A 21,639-nucleotide genomic window follows, 5' to 3' on the forward strand; every position below is an offset into this window, starting at 1 on the left:
GAGAGAGAGAGAGAGAGAGAGAGAGAGAGAGAGAGAGAGAGAGAGATCATTATGCCCGCTCAGGTGCAAGGAGGTATGTGTTTGGTTTGGTTGGCCTGTCTGTCATTTCTTTTCTTTTTCTTCTGTCTGTGTATTCGCAGGACTCTGAAAATATTCTGGACTGTAGCTGCAACAAACTTAGTACAAAGCTAAAGGATCACTATGGGATAAAGTGAGCAAAATTTTAACAACAAGAGTCATTGGCACTAGTCATGGGGCTGGTCAGCTCAAACAAGTTTTATCGGAATAAGATCAATTTTCCTATGAAGGTTGATGGTCTGGAGTGAATGATGGGATTTAGTTTGACTGGTCAAAGGGTACAGCAAAAAACTTGCCCCTTTTGACCAAATAATTCCAATTCGATCTGGACCAAACCTGGTGAAAGGGTATAAGGTCAATCAAGGATTACCTGATTCTATTTTTGGAATAATAAGTCGAAGGTTATGGTAATAAGGCATGGTCAGCTTAAATACCTTGATTCAGTTTCACTAAACCTTGGTAGGAACGGTTGAGGTTAAGCAAGATGAACTAAATCAAGTTTCAGAAGAGCTGGTCGAGTGTCAAGGATGGTTACAGGGCAACCAAATTTGAGAACAATTAACAGAAGGTCAAGGTCACAGGGAAGGGTTAAATTTTTGGCCTTCAACCAAGTGTAAGATGTAAGTGTAGCTCTCAGAATGTTCCTTGTTATTTCCAGTATCTGCATTCATACTCCTGTTATCTATCTGCTCACATACCTATCTATCTATCTGACTCACGTGTTAAGGACGAGTACAGTATCTAATCCGGCCATGGCCAAACGCCTATCGAGAGCTGCGTGGGAATGGCGTAACGCTGAAGTGGTCTTGTTTTCCAGCCTGGCCAGGTCCTCCCTGAACCGTCTCTCTGTGGCCTGTCAACAGAAAGTGTTAAATTGATTAGACAGACTTGAAGGTCCCTTGGAGGTGATGGTCTTGTTTTCCAGCATGGGCAGGTCCTCCCTGAACCGACCTTCCGTGGTCTGTCGACAGAAAGTGTTACATAGATTAAACAGACTTAAAGGTTCCTTGAAGGCAATGATCTTGTTTTGCAACTTGGTCAGGTCCTCCCTGAAGCGTCCCTCTGTGGCCTATGGACATTAGGATCCCTAGGTGGTAGTCTCAGGGCACTATTATAGGTGGGAGAGGAAGCTCTGTATCTTCTCCTTTACAACATATTTCTCATATTATAACAAGGTATATTTACCTACATGTTCTTGCATAAGTAACACACAAGAGGATACTGAGGTGCAAAATAAAGAATAAAATGCGAAGGAGAGGTGTTGCAACATTTTCAGAGCCGCTTAGTGGTAGGCAGGGGTGCCTATCATCCACTTGCTCGATGCAGTACTGTTTACAGGTGATTCAACGCTGACAAGCCATATGGTTCCTTGAAATCCAGGAAACTATTTAGATACTAAACGGGGAGGGAAACGTGCAAACAAATGGCATCTGATGGTTCAGAGGGTTAGGGCACTCCAACTGGATTGAGTCCTCAGGATTGTACATCTGAGGGTGAGTTCGGATTTATTACTCACAAAATGCCACTTGGGGAAGAGTGAGGCTGGTCGCCTTTGCCATAAATGGCGAGACTAAGTAACCTAACGGACTCCTATGCTTGTGACGGGGTAGAAATGAATGGCTGTTGGCTATCATACCCTGTTTGTTTGACTTATGCAGTGGAGATCTAGGGGGCGCGTGGGAGGTGGGTGTGATTCACTGCTGCTGATTGGCTGTCGATAATGTCATTGTAACAGACGCCAGGTGATCGATAACATCTATTTTCCAATAATTTCCACCCGTGTTCCTGGGAATATAGACATACATGTTTAATATGTTCTTCTGTAATACAAGATGATGGTCTGAATGCTCTAATTACTATAAATAAGCAAAGAGCATTTGCCGCAGTGAATAAATGTTAACATCTTTATGTCGACTACAAAACTCTCGTTGAGGGGTGTTCAAAACATTCATATGATTTTGTTAATCTATCAATTTATCACGAAGTTTTTATGACACTTTGCTTTTTTCTAGTGGTAATGCATGTATAAATTACAAAGAGTGATATAATGCTACACCAACCTAAGTGAAATAAGTGGCTACCTCTTGTTCAAAAATATTCGTGCAACAGTGGAAATAACTCAATGTGTGTTAGCTTAACATCTATTTATTACATACTTCTTGTTTTGCTTAAGTATTTCTGCAACATATGAAGTGTTCTCGTGGTGAATATATGGATGTAAAACTTTCCCTTCCCTTCACACTGATTCTCTTCGTGCGAGGTGTTAATCTTGGGTCATACCGAATCCTGGCCGCAACAGTTCAGCTTATACACACACAGCAGCACCCATTATCTTGGAAGACTAAAAACAGCCTCCTCCTCCTCACTCTCCACACGCATTATACCACCCAGAGTGAAAAAAGAAAACTCCACACAGGAATTAACATAATAAATATAAAGAAGAGGGAAAACATTTGTAATTGTGATATTTTTCTTTATAAGTACACATATTATGTACTGAATTTGTTCATTTTCCATATTTCTTGCTTTGCACGAGCATTTCAGCAATATGTGAGGTTTTCTCGTGGTTAACAGATGGATGTAAAACCTTCCTTTCCCTTCATGCTAATCCCCTCATGCGAGGGGCTAATCGTGGGTCATATCGAATATTAGCTGCTGTGGGTCAGCCTTTACACACCAGAATTTTAGAGTCTAAAAATAACGTCTCTTGCCTCTGTTTTGACACAGACTACACCACCCAGACCACAAAAATAACTCAATTCTTGCATAAACACAATAAACATCCAAAAATATGAAAAAATAAAAAAACATATTCTGTCCTGATTCTGTTCGTAATACATATGTCTGGTCATTTCAAACCACTTCAGGGACAATGAATTTATAAGGAGTTGAATATATGGATATTTCTTTGTGTGATGTTTTCTCGCCCCTCTGGTTTTCACTGGAGTGTGCAAGGTCTCCTTACAAACATTTCCATGCTACATTGTGAAGCACAGGATGTGTTTAGGAAACTAAAAATTACATTGTCAGGTGTGCCAGACGATACTCTTCAAGATGGTAAAGAAAAAAAAATCGATTTTCGACACTTGAAAAACTGGTCCTGGCACCGGCCAGGGGGCTAATAAATTTCCATAGGCACGGCCACAGAGGGGTTAATAAAAACAAAGGTAGTTGCAGGATTTTCTTTTTCATAGAAACAACATTATCCTTTCAATTTATTGTATGAAAGGTAAAGTAGTAGTGTACAGCAGAGATTATAATTACTGGATTCCAAGAAGAGACAAAATGGACAGCACTGGCTACAGAAAAAAACAAAAGAATGTGACAATGGAAAACCTAATTGGAGAATTAATAGTAAAAATAAAAAGCAGTGAAGACAACTGCACTGATGAAATAATGGAGTTATAATAACTACTATAGTGGAAAGGCTGATAATATCCTCTTGTATATATCATACTCCTAATTTTGTGATGGTTTCTGACAAGTTCAATCAATAAAAACTGTTTCTCTGCTATCTGACCTGCTTTCCTTTATATGTAGCTACGTGATTTTCCCGTATTTTGTAGATGATTTCATTCCATTTGTTTCCCACACTGAGGATATTGTTTTTCATTACTATTTCCTTTATCTTCTTCTTGTACCGTCAAACGCATCTCAGAGAGAGAGAGAGAGAGAGAGAGAGAAAGAGAGAGAGAGGGGGGGTAGGGTTGAGTAAACAAAGAGTCTATGGGCGTGCCATTAAAAAAAGGTCAATAAACAAGAAAAAATATTAAACACAGGAGAGAGAGAGAGAGAGAGAGAGAGAGAGGAGTCTTGTGTACCTGGTCCCACATTGGCAATTTGAGTGTTGCCATTGACATAAAGATGTAAGAATTTATCTGTCATGGCAAGCAAGGTCCAGAGAATACCAAGGATGCGTTTCAACAGGCCCTAGCGTCCCAGAGCTGTCCTGGGGTAATGGGGGTAGCAGTGAAACCACAAAATACTTGGAACGCGAATTCGCTTTTACTCTAGACATCCTTCTTTTAGAATACAATGACTGGAATAATACCTTAGCAGTTATGTATATTTGATCATTACTGACAACAATATTAATAATTTACATGAATAGCCTTTTCCGAAATCCTTCGGAAGTATTTAACCACTTGTAAGCCATAATGAAGAACTATAACAAATCCTGCCTTCATCACAGGTGATTTCTTCTGTGATCTCCCCAGATATGAAGGCGAAATGGACCCTGTAGTGTAAAACTGCATTGGATCAATATGACTTTGGAAGATATGATGATTGTGCAGAGGTAAGGAGGCACTTTATGAAAGCATGATTTTTGTGGGAATGACTGAAAACAGACCCTCCATATGTACTCTTTAGATCCCCATAGCCTTTACTTTCATTAAGCAAAAAATTATTACTTCATTGAAAAGAGGAGGGTATTGTAACAAATCTTTTCATTTATGACGTGTTAGTATTCAAAATCCGTTCACTCTCCCAAAATACACAGAAAAATATTCCGGAATTTAGAGTTGTTAGCTTCTACACAACCGTGATCTAAACCATTTACACCTGTCAGATGTCACCAGAGAGACCCACCTCTCCAAATAGTTCCAACCGTGATGGAGGCCACGACAACACCCCCTTCACCCCCCACTTTCGCTCTCAAAAGAGCCGTCACGTTCTGTGGTGCTCCAGGTGTTGAAACGCAGCCCAGGTCAGTCCGCGAAAGAAAGAAAATGGGTCCCTAGCTGCATATGACGTCACTAGGCTTGTTGTCTCAGTTTGACCCAGGCCATCGAACTAATTGGGTTGTGGTCAAGGTCGAAATAATACCAGATTATTGTGCAGTTTATGGCTGCAATTCTTCATGTTTGCACAAAGGAGCCTATTCTCTATACAGATTTCCTCAAGATGAACTTAGAAAGAAGTGGATTAATCTGTGTCACAGAAAAGACATTTTCAATCCCCAAAACCCAAGAATATATAGTTTACATTTTGAAGCTGATTCCTTTAAAAGAAATTTAAAATATGAACTCCTGGGCATTCCAGTTCCAGCAAAGATCCTAAAATTTGCATTGGATGCAGTACCAACTTTGTGCCTCCCCACATCAAGAGGCAGGTGTATATATGTATACAGTACAGCTTTATGTGACATTTGTTTCAATAATATTTAAAAGTAAGATTTGTTTTAATATGATCTTAACAATACCTTAACCCCTAAGGCACTAATAGGATCCATCGATCCTTTCCCAGAATTTGGCTTGATGCTCAATAGGATCGATAAAGAAGCCTTTGTAAAAAAAAATGTGGACACTAGCCTTCGGCCCGATTGTGACGTATGTTGATGCGACCAATGAGAACTACGTCCTGAGTAGGGAGGAGGGAGGATCCGGGCCCCTACCCATGGTGGAGGGGTGATTCCCCCACCACCCTTTCGCCACCTTCCTCTACCCCAGTACCTTTGCTCTCCCTCCCCCTCTCTCGTCTCTGACTGCCTCCTGCTCCCTCCCTCCCCCTCCCCCACCATCTCCATCACGCCACCGTGGTTTCCCCCCCTTTCCCCCCTCCCTGTCTCCCTGGGGAGGGTTATATCCCCCCTACCCACCCTCCACACCCCTGTACTCCCTCTCTTCCTGTCCTCTTTGTCTTGTGGCATCTGTCTCCCACCTCTATACCCCCACCCCCACCCTCTGCAGTATGCCGTCCGCTTACCTCTCCCCCCCCCCCCGCCTAGAGTATTATACATATACGTCATTGTTACTATTCATGTTGCGTGTTTTCATTCAGTATCAGATTATTGTTTGTATAATTGTATATACCGATGCATGAAGCAGAATGTGTGTTTTTCATTTATTTACATTCACCTCCATAAATATACCATAATGTTGCGTGTAAATGTTAGTAATGTTTGTTTTTTATAATAACAAATTGTGTATTTGAGTGTTTTTTCCTCTCTTACACCATTATCATTATATTGCATGCTTTAGCTTTTTTTTTTTTCCCCTTGAAATTCTTACAGCTACTTGATTGACAGCTCTGAGGGGAGGGGATGGGGGGAAAGGGGAGAGGGGATGGTGGAGTGTGTAACACCACAAAAATGTTTTGCATGATTTGGCTTTATTTTGACAGCTACACAGCTATGAGGGAAGGGGATGGTGGGTAGGGAGGGGAGAAGTGTTGGGGGGGAAGGGTGTTGGAAGTGAGTGAACAACACCGACAAAATTATTTTGCATGCTATTGGTTGAACAAAAAAAAAAAAAAACTGGAAACTTCTGAACGATGGCGTAGGGGGGTAGGGGGAGGGGAGGAAGGGAGGAAAAAGGGGGAGGGTGATGGGAGTGGGTGAGGAAGGAAATGGGAGGGGAGGAATGAGGGTGGGATAGGGTTGGAGCACATAGAAAACTGGAGTCGTCCTGCCTGGAAGGGTAACTTTTTTCAATTTTGACGGGCTATAGCTCATGAACCAGTTGGTCTAAAATCCTCTGGTTTGCGGGAGAAGATGTGTAAATTCAAGTTCTAAACCTTGGGCATAACACTGTTTACTTCAGTAAGAGTTGGAAAATCGGCTCCAATAAACAGGGTTTCATGGAGGTTCGATCGAATTGCACATCCTAGGGTTTAAGAAAGTTGATTTAAAAAATAAAATAGTATGCCTAAGCTATGAGGATAAATGCAGGAAAGCATACACAGAGTGTCCGAAAAGTCACTGTGCAGTGGAAAAGGTTTAAGTAAAGTTTAAAAATGAAGTTTTACATACGATATTGCAGCTTCTCCTACAGTAAATGCTGGAAATGTCCCCCAGAGGCCTGAAGACATATCTGCACATGACGCTGCCCAACTTACAGGTCTTGTATGCAATACCATACGTGTAACTTTAATGTCATTACAAATTTCTCACTGCACAGTAACTTTTTGGACACCCTATATATTAACAAGCCTATTATAGTTTAAAAATGTTGATTTAAAAAAATAGTATGCCTAAGCTATGGGGATAAATACAGGAAAGCATATGTATGGGGATAAATGCAGGAAAGCATATTTATTAATAATTCTAATAATATAGTATATATTCATATATTTACATATATGTTCATATACAGATATACATGCATGTATACAGTAAAGAGCAAGGTTGTGGTTTACTTTTGAACACTGAGTGAGTGTGAGCTGATCCCATGAGAAAGAGAGCAGGGGAAGGGAGGGATTTAAGAAGGGAGGTGAGGCAAACTCATTAGTGAGGAAGGAATAAGGTGACCAGAGTCCCGCTTTTTGGACGTATGTCCCGCTTTTTTTATTGTGATAAGAATGTCCCTCTTTTTGAGCAAATTATCTTAAATGTCCCGCTTTTAGAAAATTTCTATTGCATTAGATATAACATGATCTTTTATGACATTAGGATGAATTAGAAATATTATGCATAATCCTAACCAAATGAAACACCGAATTATTAATATAAAATCTGTAATACCAGCTGGTAACTTTGGTCGGCTCATTCACTGTATCGTACGGTCAATATGTTTGGAGTTCGTATCGTATGAGACGTTAGTGTTTGATTAGCAGCCTCAGGGTGAGGTGCAGCGCGGCAGCGGTCTGTCACTCATATATATATATATATATATATATATATATATATATATATATATACACACACACACACACACACACACACACACACACACACACACGTGGACGCGCGCGCGCGCACACGTCCTGCTTTTACCTCCAATAAATCTGGTCACCTTAGGAAGGAAGGGAGTGCGGCATTTGTAAGAGTTACCAGATGTAGGTGAAAAGTAAGATGGAGTGGTGTAAGACGAAAGGAAAATGACGAAGGATAGAGGAAGAAGGAAGGGAAAGGGAAAAAGTGAAAGGAGGAGGGGAAAGAAAAGAAGGAATGAAGGAAAGAAAAATGAAGACCCCACACACACACACACACACACACACACACACACACACACACACACACACACACACACACACACACACACACACACACACATGCACGCACAAACGCGCACTTTTCACAGTTATATAAACCAGCATTTATAGAAAATAAATACAGATATACTGTATATAAATGTGCAGTACAGTATATTGTATGTATTGATGAGAATTAAACTACAGTGAGAGGGGAAAGGAAGAGAAGGAAGGAAAGAACAGAGTAAGGGAAGGTAATACATGAAGAGAGGAGAAAACAGAATGAAGGAAGAGTGGTTAAGGAAAGCGAGGAGGTAATTGTTGGGAAATGAGGTTGGGAAGGGAACAATGGGACTGGGAAAGAAAATGACGAAGATGGAAAGGACAGACTAAGAAAAGAAATAAAAGAGAAAGATTTGAGAGGAAAAAGGAGAGGGAGGGAGGAGGAGCAGGCGTGCTGTCGTCAGGCCTGCTGTCATCATCACGGTCCTCCCCACATGCATGTGGACTGACCTCGTATTCTCTGGACCTTGATGGCAAGTACTCTTTGCTGTTCTTAATAATCAATGCATTCAGACTGTTATCATGCTTAACAGAGAAACTGATTAAATATAGTCTTCGTAGTTTTGATGAACAGCTGAGTAGGTGGAGGTGACCATCATCCACTCACTTGATGTTTTTTTTTTTATGCGAGGAAGAAGGAACCAAAGGCCATGAGCCCGCAGTAACAGTTCCCTCCAAGAGAAAAACAAAATACAATAGACAGCCAAATTCAAGATCCGATCATTTTGAGATGCCTGGACACACTGCGTTTGAAAGACTGGAGATCATAGGCAGCAGGAAATACAGATAGAGGGAGACAGTTCCAGAGCTGACCTGTTGCATAAATGAAAGACTGGGAGTAATGGATAACTCTTGCATTAGAGAGTTGGACAGAAAAGGGATGAGAGTTTGCTGCCAGACGGGTGCTACGCGCCCGTCGTAGAGGTGGAGGAATGCAAGCAGACAGTTCAGAGGAGCAATGACCATTAAAGTAGCGATAGAAAAGAGATAAAGATGCAACAGTGCGGCGAAGAGACAGAGGTTGAAGGGAGTCAGTAACAGGAGGAGAGTTAATGAGACGAAAAGCCTTTGACTCCACCCTATTGAGAAGAGCTGTATGTGGGGAGCCTCCCCACACATGAGAGTTGTACTCCACACAGGGGCGGATAAAACCCCTGTATAGAGTCAACAATTGTGCAGGGGTAAAGAAAGAGCGGAGTCAGCTTAGCACACCCAATCTCTTGGAAGCAGATTTTACAAGAGATGTAATATGATCTTTCCAAGATAAGTCCCGAGTAAATGAAACCCTAAGCATGTTCAAGGATGATGCAGAATTAAGCTGAATATTATTAAACATTAGTGGGTATACCTGTGGAAGATTTTGTCGGGTTGATAGGTGTAAGAACTGAGTCTTAGATGCATTAAAGACAACCATATTATTTTTACCCCAGTCAGAGATACGAGCCAAGTCAGACATTAGGTGTGCCATAGCCTCATCCCTTGTTTCTTGAAGTAACTGTTGAGATGGGCGTTGTGAGAACCGAATGGAAAGGTGAAGGGTGGAGTCATCAGCGTATGAGTGGATAGGGTTAGATGTACAGCTTAGAAGATCATTGATGAATAAAAGGAAGAGAGTTGGTGATAGGACAGAGCCCTGAGGAACACCACTGTTGATAGATCTAGGAGAAAAACAATGGCCGTCTACAACAGCGGCTATAGAACGACCAGAAAGGAAGCTAGCGATGAAGGCACAGATAGAAGGATAGAAACCGTAGGAGGGCAGTTTGGAAATTAAAGATTTATGCCAGACTCGATCGAAAGCCTTTGAGATGTCAAGTGCAATGGCAAAGCTTTCGCCAAAGTCCCGAAAGGAGGATGACCAGGAGTCTGAAAGGTAGGTGAGAAGATTGCCAGTGGAGCGTCCCTGACGGAACCCATACTGACGATCGGAAAGAAGGTTGTGAGAGGAAAGATGCCTTAAAATTTTTCTATTAAGAATTGACTCGAAAACTTTTGAAATACAGGACGTTAAAGCAATTGGACGATAGTTGGAGGGTTGGGAGTGGTCACCCTTCTTTGGGACTGGCTGAATGAGAGCAAACTTCCAGCAAGAAGGAAAGGTACAAGTTGACAGACAAAGGCGAAAGAGTTTGCCTAGGCAGGGTGTAAGCACAGAAGCACAGTTCTTGAGAACAACAGGAGGGACCCCATCAGGCCCATATGCCTTGTTAGTACTGAGGCCAGTGATGGCAGAAAATACATCAACTGAAGAAATGTTAATGTCAGCCATGAGGAAGTCAGAGGGGGGAAGAGATGGAGGAACAGCACCGGAATCGTCTAAGGTGGAATTGGAGGAGAAAGTCTGTGCGAAGAGATCTGCTTTATCAGTAGAAGAAATAGCTACAGAACCATCAGAGTAGAAAAGAGGAGGGAAGGATGATGAGGTAAAGTTGTTAGAAAGATTTTTGGCAAGGTGCCAGAAGGAGCTGGAAGAATTCGAGTTGGAGAGTTGAGAACATTTAGTATGGATGAAATTATTTTTAGTAGAGCAAAGAACAGACTTAGCACGATTCCGGGCAGAAATGTAAAGATGATGTGATTCAGGGGTGGGTTGACTCCGGTACCTTTTGTAGGCCTTCTCCTTGTTGCGGACAGCATTAGAACAAGTGTGATTAAACCAAGGCTTTCTTGCGTTAGTCAAAGGATATGAGAAAGGAATGTATGTTTCCATGCCCGAGAGAGTAACCTCCGTAATGCGCAAGGCACACTCAGATGGCTCACGGCCATGGAAGCAATAATCATTCCAGGGAAAATCAAAGAAGTACTGCCTGAGGGCCTCCCAGTTCACAGCTCCAAAATGCCACAGACGACGTTTCCCTGGAGGGTCCACAGGCCGTACCGGAGTGATAGGACAGGTTAAGGTAATAAGGTTGTGATCGGAGGAGCCCAACGGAGAGAAAAGATTAACAGAGTAAGCAGAAGGATTAGTTGTGAGGAAGAGGTCAAGTATGTTGGAGCTCTCTCCAAGGCGGTCAGGGATACGGGTAGGGTGCTGTACAAGCTGCTCTAGGTCATTAAGGATAGAAATGATGTAGGCTTGTTCACCAGGTGGATCCGTGAAAGGAGAGGAGAGCCAAAGGTGGTGGTGAACATTGAAATCTCCAAGAATAGAGATTTCAGAGAAAGGAGAAATGTAGCACTGCCTACTTCTTCCTTAGCCTTTATCATTCTTTTTCTGTGCCTGCCCTCCTCTCTTCCTATTTCTCCCATCTTTCCTGTCACTTATTATTATTCTTGCCTTTACAGGTGGCTTTACATTGAGTGACAAGCCAATAGTTTCCTGTAAGCCAGGAAACCATTTACAACGCTGGGTGATAACCATATAACCAAACCATACGTGCTCCCTACGTGTCAACAAGTGGGTTGGTGGAGGGTTAGTGCCCCTCCCCATAAAACAAATAACTCAAAGTCAAATGGCCACCCCTTATGGGAATCTAACATCTGGCAATAAATAGATAGACAGATAGCTGAGTACTCTATTTCCAGGAACACAAGGGGAAAGTATTTAAAAATAATTACTGTTGATCATCTAATGTCTGTTGCAATGACATCATCGGTGGCCAATCAGCAGCCTCGAATTACACACCCACTACTCACCCCATAGTTGCTTATTCCTTTTAAATCAGACATTATAATTATAGACAATATATTATTTTTCAACCATGCTTTTTCCTATGTAAATGTTAGTGAATGTAATGTATAACCTTGTATAACCGTGTACAATCGTGAGAAGGCCTAGTGATTGAATACATGCCCACATTGCTGAGTTACATGATGCCAGTGGTGGATTGTCCAATCTTGTGTCTTCTGAAGCTAGAGGACTGTGGGAGTACACTGGTTCCTAGGCAGTTAGAGACTAGAGCTCACTGCAGGTGATACATGTACATAGTTTGTCCCTGAATAAAGCCATGAAAACCGCAAGGACTTTATACTCACATCTCTTGACAAGCTTTTCATATTCAAGCTTCATTAACCCTCTCATACCCGAGCACTCAGTTATAAATCTGACCACTCACACTTTTTTGACGCAGGTTGCATCCAAGTAAAATTCAACCACTTGCACTTTTTCAATGCATGTTGAGTCCAACCATACAGGTTGCAGTGTTTTTCACCACAATTTTTGGTTGCGTAATTCAACTTTCTCCCCTGCTCTTATTTATAAATGTATTGTTATGAAATGGCTACATGATATAAATGAATAAATGATCTTCCAAATGAATGAAAAAGAAAGGAAAAAATTATTTTATCATTCACTCATTTATGCAATGCTAATTTATCACAGATATATAAACATTTTGTTAATATTTATTGAGAGAAAGTTGTAGAGCATTCAACAAGCATTGTTGAAATGTTTATGTATCTCTCTCTCTCTCTCTAAAAAAAAAAGACCTTGAATAAATGAGTGAACGAAAAAATACGGTTATTAATTTTTTCTTTCATTAGGAAGATCATTTATTCATATATAACATGTAGTAGTTTCATAACAATACAGTTACCAGTAATGCAGGGAATGAAATGATTGAAAAGATTTTACGATGTTGAACCAGCTGCTACAAGAGCGGCCGGTTGTGGTGAAAGACCGTAAGATATTTCTGTTCTATAAGCCATAAAAATCTTTCTGATACACCTAGAAGTGTAATTTTTTTAACGAAAATCATCGCAAATAAATGCCCTACAACTTTCCCACAACCAGCATCGACGAAATGTTTTTTATATCTGTGAGCAATCAGCACTGCATAAATGCGTGAACGATAAAATATGATAATTTATTTTCTCTTTTCTTTGTTTTCGTTCATTAGGAAGACCTTTTATTCATTTACAACATGTAGTAGTTTCATAATAATACAATTATAAATAATGGCAGGGGAGAAAGTTGAATGAAAACATTTTCCAGAAATTGCTGAGTGAGTGGTGTATGGTGCATATGGTCTGGGTCAACCCATAGGGGTTGCGCAGTACTTGAAAATAGTTTGACGTAGGCTGCATAAAGAGTTCAAGTGGGTTATTGGTAGCACCGTTGTGAGTTCGGACACCTTTCTCTGCATCTTATCAGTGTGCCCATTATTGTCAATGAGCTCTAACCTGTCTTAACCGTCCTGCCCTGCTCTCCTCCAAGCTGTGACCCCAAATGGCCAGCCCTATTCTGCCTGTGTCCTACATCTCCTGCAGTGCATGTCCTGCTGTGTACTGGTACCCCTGTGCATCTCCTGCATTCGTCCTGCTACTTTGGATCCGGAGCCTTTCTGCTGCCTCTTCCTGACTCTCCCATCACCTCCAGTCCTTTGCTGTGTGGAGCTGGTTTGTGTGTCTTGCACCTTCCTGATGAAATGGCTGAGTGGTTAGCATCGCTGGCTGCTTAGTTGCTGGTCCATTACCACCAGAGTTCGAATCCTGGTGCGGCAGTGGGGTCAATTGACTCAGGTGTCTATCCACCCTTTGTGGGTTGGTAGGTAAAATGAGTACCTAGAGTAACACCTAGGGGAGGTAACTATGGTGACCTGGATGATGCAGTGGACTTGTATCTTAGGCTATTGGGTGAATAACCTGCTACAGGCTTAAAGACCTATGGTATGGAAATGGTAACTGCGGCTAAGTGCCTCATGGCATATGTTCCCACCTTTACCTTTTACCTTTGGTTTAGCCCTGCCTGCTGTGGAAAAATCAAGCTGTTACCACCCACCCCCACACCCTGCCACACCCTTCAGGCCGCGGTAAAAGCAAACCGTTTTCACGAGTCTTCCACTTATGCCGCCCAGCTAAGGACACTTTGCCACACCCGCCACTTAATGTCATAGCTACGTCACCATACAGGTGTGTCTCTTCCCCCATCGTGCCACGTCATGGACACATATATCACCTAGCTTTCTCCAAACACCTCGTCCACCCTCCTGGAGGAAGGAGCTTCTCTGCTCAGGGCAATCTCAACCATCAAAGTGAGAGGATCGTCGGTGTCACTTTCTCTTGAGATCGACACATTCTCTAAAGACTGTGATTCTAATATTATTATTATTCGTATTATTATTCATTTCTGATTTTATACAGTACTTTAGTTCAGATCTTTACGTTAGTAGATTTACATTATTAAATTTGTCATTTTTCTTAATCTCTTTCTCTGCTCTTTCTTTATTCATTCTTTATACAATAACTAGTTTTCTTTAAAACAGTGTTAACTGTGTCTAATCCATTCTTTTATGTGTGGTTGCAGCTGTGCAAATTTTTTCTTTCTCTACTCATACTTAGGCTCTCCAATTATACATGAATAATTTAAGAGTTAAACTCTTCCCAACTCACCAGTCAACTAGAGATGATCATGACAACGGCAGTGATAATGGTAGTGGAATAACTTTGCTTCGGAGCAGTAACTTTTAGGTTAGACCAGATAATTATAAACCAGATATTCTTACTCCTTCTCCCCCAAAAGACCCTTTTCCAGCTTCTCATTTTCCTACTATCTTCAGTTAACTTTGACAATAATCCATCTACATTACCATTACTCACTCTCATTACTACTTCTGCCTTAGTTTCCTCTTCTGTCTCTCAGTCTCTGCCCAGTAGAAAGTCTCCTTCCAAACCTTCCCCATCTCAACCACATAGGCGAACAATTATGACAGATGCAACCATGTAATTCTCTGCTCGTTTATGCCTGTCTAAAGAAGGTGCCTCTACTAATCTTAACTCATACTCATGACGCCACTGCCTACCCGACATGACCGTTCGACCACATGTCAGACAGAAAAATCCTTTATTGTGTGTTGGCACTGTGGTGTCTCAGGACATCGTAGGCTGAATTATCACAGGCAAGGACCATTCTGTAAGGACAGCTAATCTCGTTGGGATTGTTGGCAACATTTAAATTCGCTGTCCGTACATGGATACTGTAGACACTATAAGAATGCCTAGCAGTTCATCTCCACGGTCTGGCAGCTGATTTTGTTAATATCATAAGGAATCCATGAGTCATGCTACTAGTGAGTGTTGTTATCTTGCACGACAGCATTTGGGGGAAAACAAGTGCTGCACTCACCCCCCTCCACCACAACAGTTACTGAAGACCATGAATTACCTCTGTCTTGTGTTTGTGCAATAGGCTCTTCTGGGGAAGTTGTGCATGGAAAATGTGATCAGGTTAATCTCTTTATGGACTCAGGTTCTGTCATCATCTTAGTGACTGAGGAAGCATTTGCAAGAATTGAGGCCACAGGTCTAAACATATTAGCCTCCTTGAGCTCTCTGATCTTGTCTTGGTAGTGTAGATGGATCAGATTTTGATGTCAAGGGCAAAATTCAGCTTCAAATGTCTCTACATGATTTGGCAGACCCATTCCTTGCTGATTTCTATGTCACTCCTTGGATTAGCAGTCCTGCTGACATTTTACTGGGTATTAAAATCATGGCAGGCGACGGCATTGATGTGTTACCAGCATGTGGCATTCTTATTCAAAACTGGTTTGTGTCAGGTATCTCAAATCTGACTTCTCAGTTGCTGTCCTTCCTATCGATTCACCATCCTCTGACATGCCTGGTTCCGTTATTGACGTACCTCATTCTATTACTGATCCCCTGTGCTCCTCAGATTCTCGGAAATGGATCATCCCAGTGAGCCATCCTGTGGCACTGAGGCGTTTCTGGACTCGTCTTTACCTACTGTACCTTATTGCCATTAGACCCCATGCAGTCCTCAACATCCAACAGATCGATGGTAAAATAGTGCACGGTTTTACCCCCAGATGTGTATAGCAAGGTTGCTCTGAGGATTGTTGGGTCACCAAGTGGTGTTACCGCTCTTTCTCAGACTGAGATCTGTCGTGTTAAGGGCATGAGTTGCAAGTCTGCGATGTGCTTGGTGTTATGTTATTTGAACTTAGCCAAACCTATTAATGCACTACTTGAACTGTGTAGTGGGACACGTTATTGACTTTTGGGTATACCCAGCAGCTGTACATGTATGCCTAGATTTCCCACTTTCTATCACAGAAGTGTGCTCAATTACTCACTCTACTGACAATACCACCCCACCTAATCTTGAATCTCTTGTGAAACAGGGTGATTAACTGGAGTACAGAATTCAGTTACTTGAACTTCTGTGTGACTCCCACAAGGTTGTAGCTCTGCCCAGTGAGACTATGGGTAAAACTAACTTAGTAAAATAAAGTTACATTGCAGCCTGGTGCTCAACACGTTTACCTCCCTGCATATTGCATGCCTCATAATCAGTTTAAGAAAGCTTACCATCTCGTTAACGAAATGTTGGAATATGACATTATTCAACATCCTGACAGTCTGTGGAACAGTCCGTTTTTTCTTGTTCCACAGAAGGGCAGTGAGTTATGCCCTGCCGTAGACTACCACTGTGTCAATGCCTTGATTGTTCTGGACAGATTCCTAATTCCTGTGTTCTTTGATTTGTTGGAATTCTTAGGTGAAAGTAATTGTGTCATCTTCTCCCTTGATCTGTTAAGTGGCTATTGGCAAGTAGAAATGGAGGGATCGTATTACCCAATCACTGCCGTCAGCACCCTGCCCAACCATTACCAGTTCCGGAGACCTCCGTTTGGCTTGAGAAATTCCCCATCCGCGTTCATGTGATTAATTCACAGAGCTTTTGCCAGTATGACAGGTCACTCAGTCTTTGCTTATCTTGATGACGTCATTATTGCTAGCTGTTCTGTCTTGGAACACTTGCAGAAATTAACACAGGTATTCATTAGGCTCCAACAAGACAGACTGAAGATCAGATTGTCAAAGTGCCATTTCCTACAGAAGAAACTAAAGTTCCTCAGACATGTCATCAATGCCCATGGCATACACACGTCTGACGAAAAGGTAACGGGAGTGACCAACTTTCTTATCCCTACAAACACTGATGCAGTGTGCAGCTTCCTCATTCTTAGTGGCTATTACCATTGTTCCATCATGGGGTATGTCTAAATAGCTGTGCCACTGACTAAACTATTAAACAAGGGCAAGCCTTTTGTATGGTCAGATGAACAGGCTACTGTGTTTATCACCCAGAAAACTGTTGTAGCACAAGCTCCGGTCTTGGCATTCCCTGCCTATTCTTAACCATTGTTACTTTGCACAGATGCGTCCGGAGTGGGTCTCAGCACAGTTCTCATGTGTGTGTGTGTGTGTGTGTGTGTGTGTGTGTGTGTGTGTGTGTGTGTGTGTGTGTGTGTGTGTGTGTGTGTGTGTGTGTGTGTGTGTGTGTGTGTGTGTGTGTGTGTGTGTGTGTGTGTGTGTGTGTGTGTGTGTGTGTGTGTGTGTGTGTGTGTGTGTGTGTGTGTGTGTGTGTGTGTGTGTGTGATGGAAAAGTATCTGACCCTATATTTCCTCTTGTAAACCAGTCATAGCAAGGGGATATAACTCAGTGCAACGTAACCTTGAATCGTTGTGCATGTGCATAACCCAACAACTGCGGCATTATTCCCCCCCCCCCCCCCCCCCGCGCAAAAAAACGGGAATAAATATTTTGTCTCAATAATAATTTTTGCTCATGAAATGAAAGAGTGCATGGAAAAGTATAGGAAGAACAAATATGAGTTCATTTTTTACCTTAGTTCAGCCGTGGTGAAGTAATGAAGACATTCCCAGTCTACCCTCCCACGTGAAAAAAAAAATCAAAAATAATTTTAGCTCCTATGAAATGAAAGAGTTCATGGATCAGTACAGGAAAAACAAGTGAGTTCATTATTTACCTTAGTTTAGCCATGGTGAAGTACTGAGGAAATACGGGAGAAATATGTAATGCACCCATAAAAAAGAAAAAAAAACCTTGCCCATATGATGTACACATGATGAAAGAAGTATTGTGCAGGAGGGATACAATGACATCTGAAATTATGAATGTAGCTTGTGTAGTCCCTGGAAAATAAATAAATTATTATCTGAATATACCTTTGGTAACAATATCAACCATAAATTGTCCTATGAAACCTATCTATGACATACTTATGTAAGCATGTTTAACAACATGGGGGACAATAATCATACATTTCCGGAGTCCATCGTCCGTGGCGTCAAACTGTTTCGGTCCAAATATGCACCGATACTTTTTTGATCGTGTGTACATTGCAGCAACAAGTTTCCATCATATGATGTACGTAGCAGCTAGCAGGTTAAATATGTTCAGCACTGTCACCTAGCCCAGTTGCTGCTGAGCAGTTTGTGGTGGAGGATGTGTTCTTGCTTGTTGCATTTTCATCGATATTTATCATGCTGTCTAGCCTTTCACCTACAGGTATCCCTCTCACCCTTCATTCACCCACCCATCCATCCATTCATCAGTAAATCCATTTATCCTGTTTTCTATTCCTCTCTCTATTCATCCATTTATCTATTCATCCCTCCTTCCATCCATTCCTCCTTCCATCCATGAATCCATGAATCAGTGTGTGTGTGTGTGTGTGTGTGTGTGTGTGTGTGTGTGTGTGTGTGTGTGTGTGTGTGTGTGTGTGTGTGTGTGTGTGTGTGATTTTGCACATTAGTTGACACCATCTGGATCCTATTTTAAGCAAACTCAGTAGAACGATTGAGGGTCAGCCAAGGAGTTAACCGCTTGTTACTGAAAAAACATTTCAAAGGTCAAGGTCAGAGGGCACGATCAGCCAGAAATTTTATGAGAAACAAAGCAAAGTTTGTGGAAGGGTTGAGGAAAAAGTAAGAATAACGCGACTCGATTTTCATTTCAATATACTCATTCAGACGTCTGGATCATAGGGAAGGTCTACGGCCAAGGTTAATGAGCAAGGTAAACTCAAACAGTTTTAATTTCATATGTACCAATCTTAGTGGAAGATTTAAGGGTCAGAAGAGATCAAATCTATTCATTTTTAGGACAATTCATTAAAGATCAAGTTCACAAAGCAGGTTCAAAGTTCAACCCGTGTCTGTGTGACTGACAATTTTTATTTAATTGCAATCCAACTGTGTGGATGAATTCAGGAATTCCTAAAAGGGTGACCTATTGTTTATTTATTTATTTATTTTTTTAACAGTGTCAAACGTCAGAGTCACACGGCAGGGTCAGCTTGACAGTTTTTATCCGATGTAGAAAGTCTTAAGTTAAAATTGCGATAAAGGTATTCGATTTAGAATATTCAGTTAAAGGTCAAGGTCACAGGGAAGTGTTAAAGGTGAAAGTCACTGGTCAGTGACAATCCTGATCTGATCTAACTTGTTCGAAAATTGGAGGAAGTGTTAAGGGTTAGGCGAGAACTATTTAATCCGACTTTGAGAATAACCTGTTAAAGGTCAAGATCGCAGAGGATAGTCAAATATACGACTCTTAGACCAGCTGTTGATCCCGGAGGTTGGACTTAGTCAGTGCTTCATCTCATTTGAGTTATGTGTCGTAAAACAAGCCATATTCAGTGCTATTCACATTCTAATGCATACAGTCTTTTATCATCACCGTAACATTGGTAATAATAGGTGTCTTCTTCATTTTATCAAGATGGATTCTACTTTGAAGTTCACTGGTTAGGTTTGTTTATGCTGTGACGCTAAATTAAATCTCTGACCCAGGTATTATGGCGCGTAGTTCCTTTTGACTCTGCTGTCTTATCTTCTTGCCTGCCTTCGAACTATGAATAATTTATTTGACTTAGGAAGGGGGATGAAGAGAAAAAAATTAATTGCGTTCCGATGGCTTGTTAAGATTATCCAAATTTGAGAAGTAGGAGGAGAGGACGAGTTTAGTTAATTTAAAGGTGTGTGTGGAGGGGGGGAGCAAGTTGGGAGTATTTTATTTACATAGTGAGAGGAGTGATGTGCTGGCAGAAAAAATAATCACGATTTCAATCCTATGATGAGTCACAAAATAATCATATTACCTGAATTACATTAAGACAGATTTTCATTAATCTTTTACAATACCCATCGATATGTCATAAAGATGTCCCCAACAGTTAGACCTGCGTGAGACAATCCTAACCTTTATTTAATATGGACGGTGGGTATTAGTGCTCAAGTGGTGACTGCCCCACCATGTATTTGATATGGACGATGGGTAATCTCTTAACGTCAAAGTAATGACAGTCTCAACACGTACTTAATATGGACGGTGGGTATTTTTCTCCTAGTGGTGACAGCCTAGCATGTATTAAATATGAGCAGTGGGTATAAGTGCCCATATGTTGACATGTGAAAGTGTGTGACAAGCAAGAAAATTGTTGGACCTTTGAGAACGAAGTACTAAAAGAAGTGCTTTGTGGTCGACGTTTATTTTCTTTAAATTCCTAATATGAGATTCTCGATATAACTTAAGGAAAAATCTCCTCTAATAACCACTATTTATCTTTGCAGTAGGGACCAGACACTTAGGAATATGCTACATTTTCCTATCCTTGTCCTTACTGCTAAAACAAATCATAGTTACGACTGTGACTTGATTGTAAATTTGCCTGTAAATCAACAAGGGCATGCGCTGACCCTAAAACCTGCATTGTGCCAGGGAACCATCAATAGGGGTAAAGAAATGAGCGTGGCAAACAAAGCAATGGGTACAATGAAATAGATGTTTGATGGGGTGGGGCTGGGACGAGAAAATATACCCTTTAAAAATGGGTGATATAGAAGCAGAGGTTTGGGTAGAGTGAAGACTTATTTAAAAATGTTTTTCAACAATGAAAATGACTAAGGGATGAAAGAAATTGCCACTAGAGACAAGGAAATGGGTGAAGTGGAATAAGGTGGAATTGTGGTGACGGTGGGGGATCGACCAGCAGAGTATACCCTGCGAAAATGGGTGCTATAGGATTACAGGTTTGAATACAGTGAAGGTTTATGGTAAACTCGCCTAGTCCAGACTTGATTTGTCCCACATCCCACCTAATATGTACTGGCTAACCACACCAGGGTAAACCTGCTTAAGCTGGATGGGTCCTGATACAATCCTGGGCAGCCACGTACTTACACAGTATAATCCTTTGAAATCTCAAGCCTGGGACATAATACTGTATTCATGCACATAATGAACGTCCACAAGTCACAAGACAAACACAACTTTAGTCACGGAATACACATGTTGCGTCTACTCGGAAAGATATCCTTGTAAATACTCGTATATGCCTGGTCATTTTAGCGTACAGTACATTGCAGTACTTTATTTTGTCTTTGCCTGTTATTTTATTGCAGTGCCCATCATATCCCACCAAAAGTCTTAATTACCTCCGCCAACAAAGTTGAAGGAAAATATGTATTCACCTATGATTGTCTGTTTGTTTGTCCACACGATATCTCCAAAAGTTCTCAATGAATTTAAATGAAATTTTGTGGAGAGGTGAGCCATGGGCCAAGAAAGAATTGATCAGATTTGAGGCGGATCCGGATTCGGATCCTATGTATCCAGCACAATATCTCCAAAAGCTCTCAATGAATTTCAGTAAAATTTTGTGGAAGAGTGGGCCATGGGTCAACGAACAATTTATCAAATTGGGGGGGGAATCCAGATCCTGTGTATTCCACAAAATATCTCCAAGGATCCTAATCCGGATCCGGATCGTTTTTAATGGCAATGGTATTGGTGGTGGTATGTTCTCTCTGAGTGCT

At 41.4% G+C, this 21,639-nt stretch overlaps 1 protein-coding gene across 1 annotated transcript in view; it reads right to left on the reverse strand.

Moving 5' to 3' along the window:
- Positions 1–21,639, reverse strand: part of LOC145409320 (uncharacterized) — a 554,443-nt gene that overhangs the window by 141,259 nt on the left and 391,545 nt on the right. The window contains exon 6 of the mRNA XM_080279791.1: positions 798–931. Coding sequence (XP_080135917.1) covers positions 798–931 — 134 coding nt within the window. The remainder of the gene's footprint in view (positions 1–797; positions 932–21,639) is intronic.

This window comes from Coenobita brevimanus, chromosome 80, assembly GCF_032717465.1.
Source record: "Coenobita brevimanus isolate Jiangsu-jjx chromosome 80, ASM3271746v2, whole genome shotgun sequence".
Classification (NCBI taxonomy): Eukaryota; Metazoa; Arthropoda; class Malacostraca; order Decapoda; family Coenobitidae; genus Coenobita; species Coenobita brevimanus.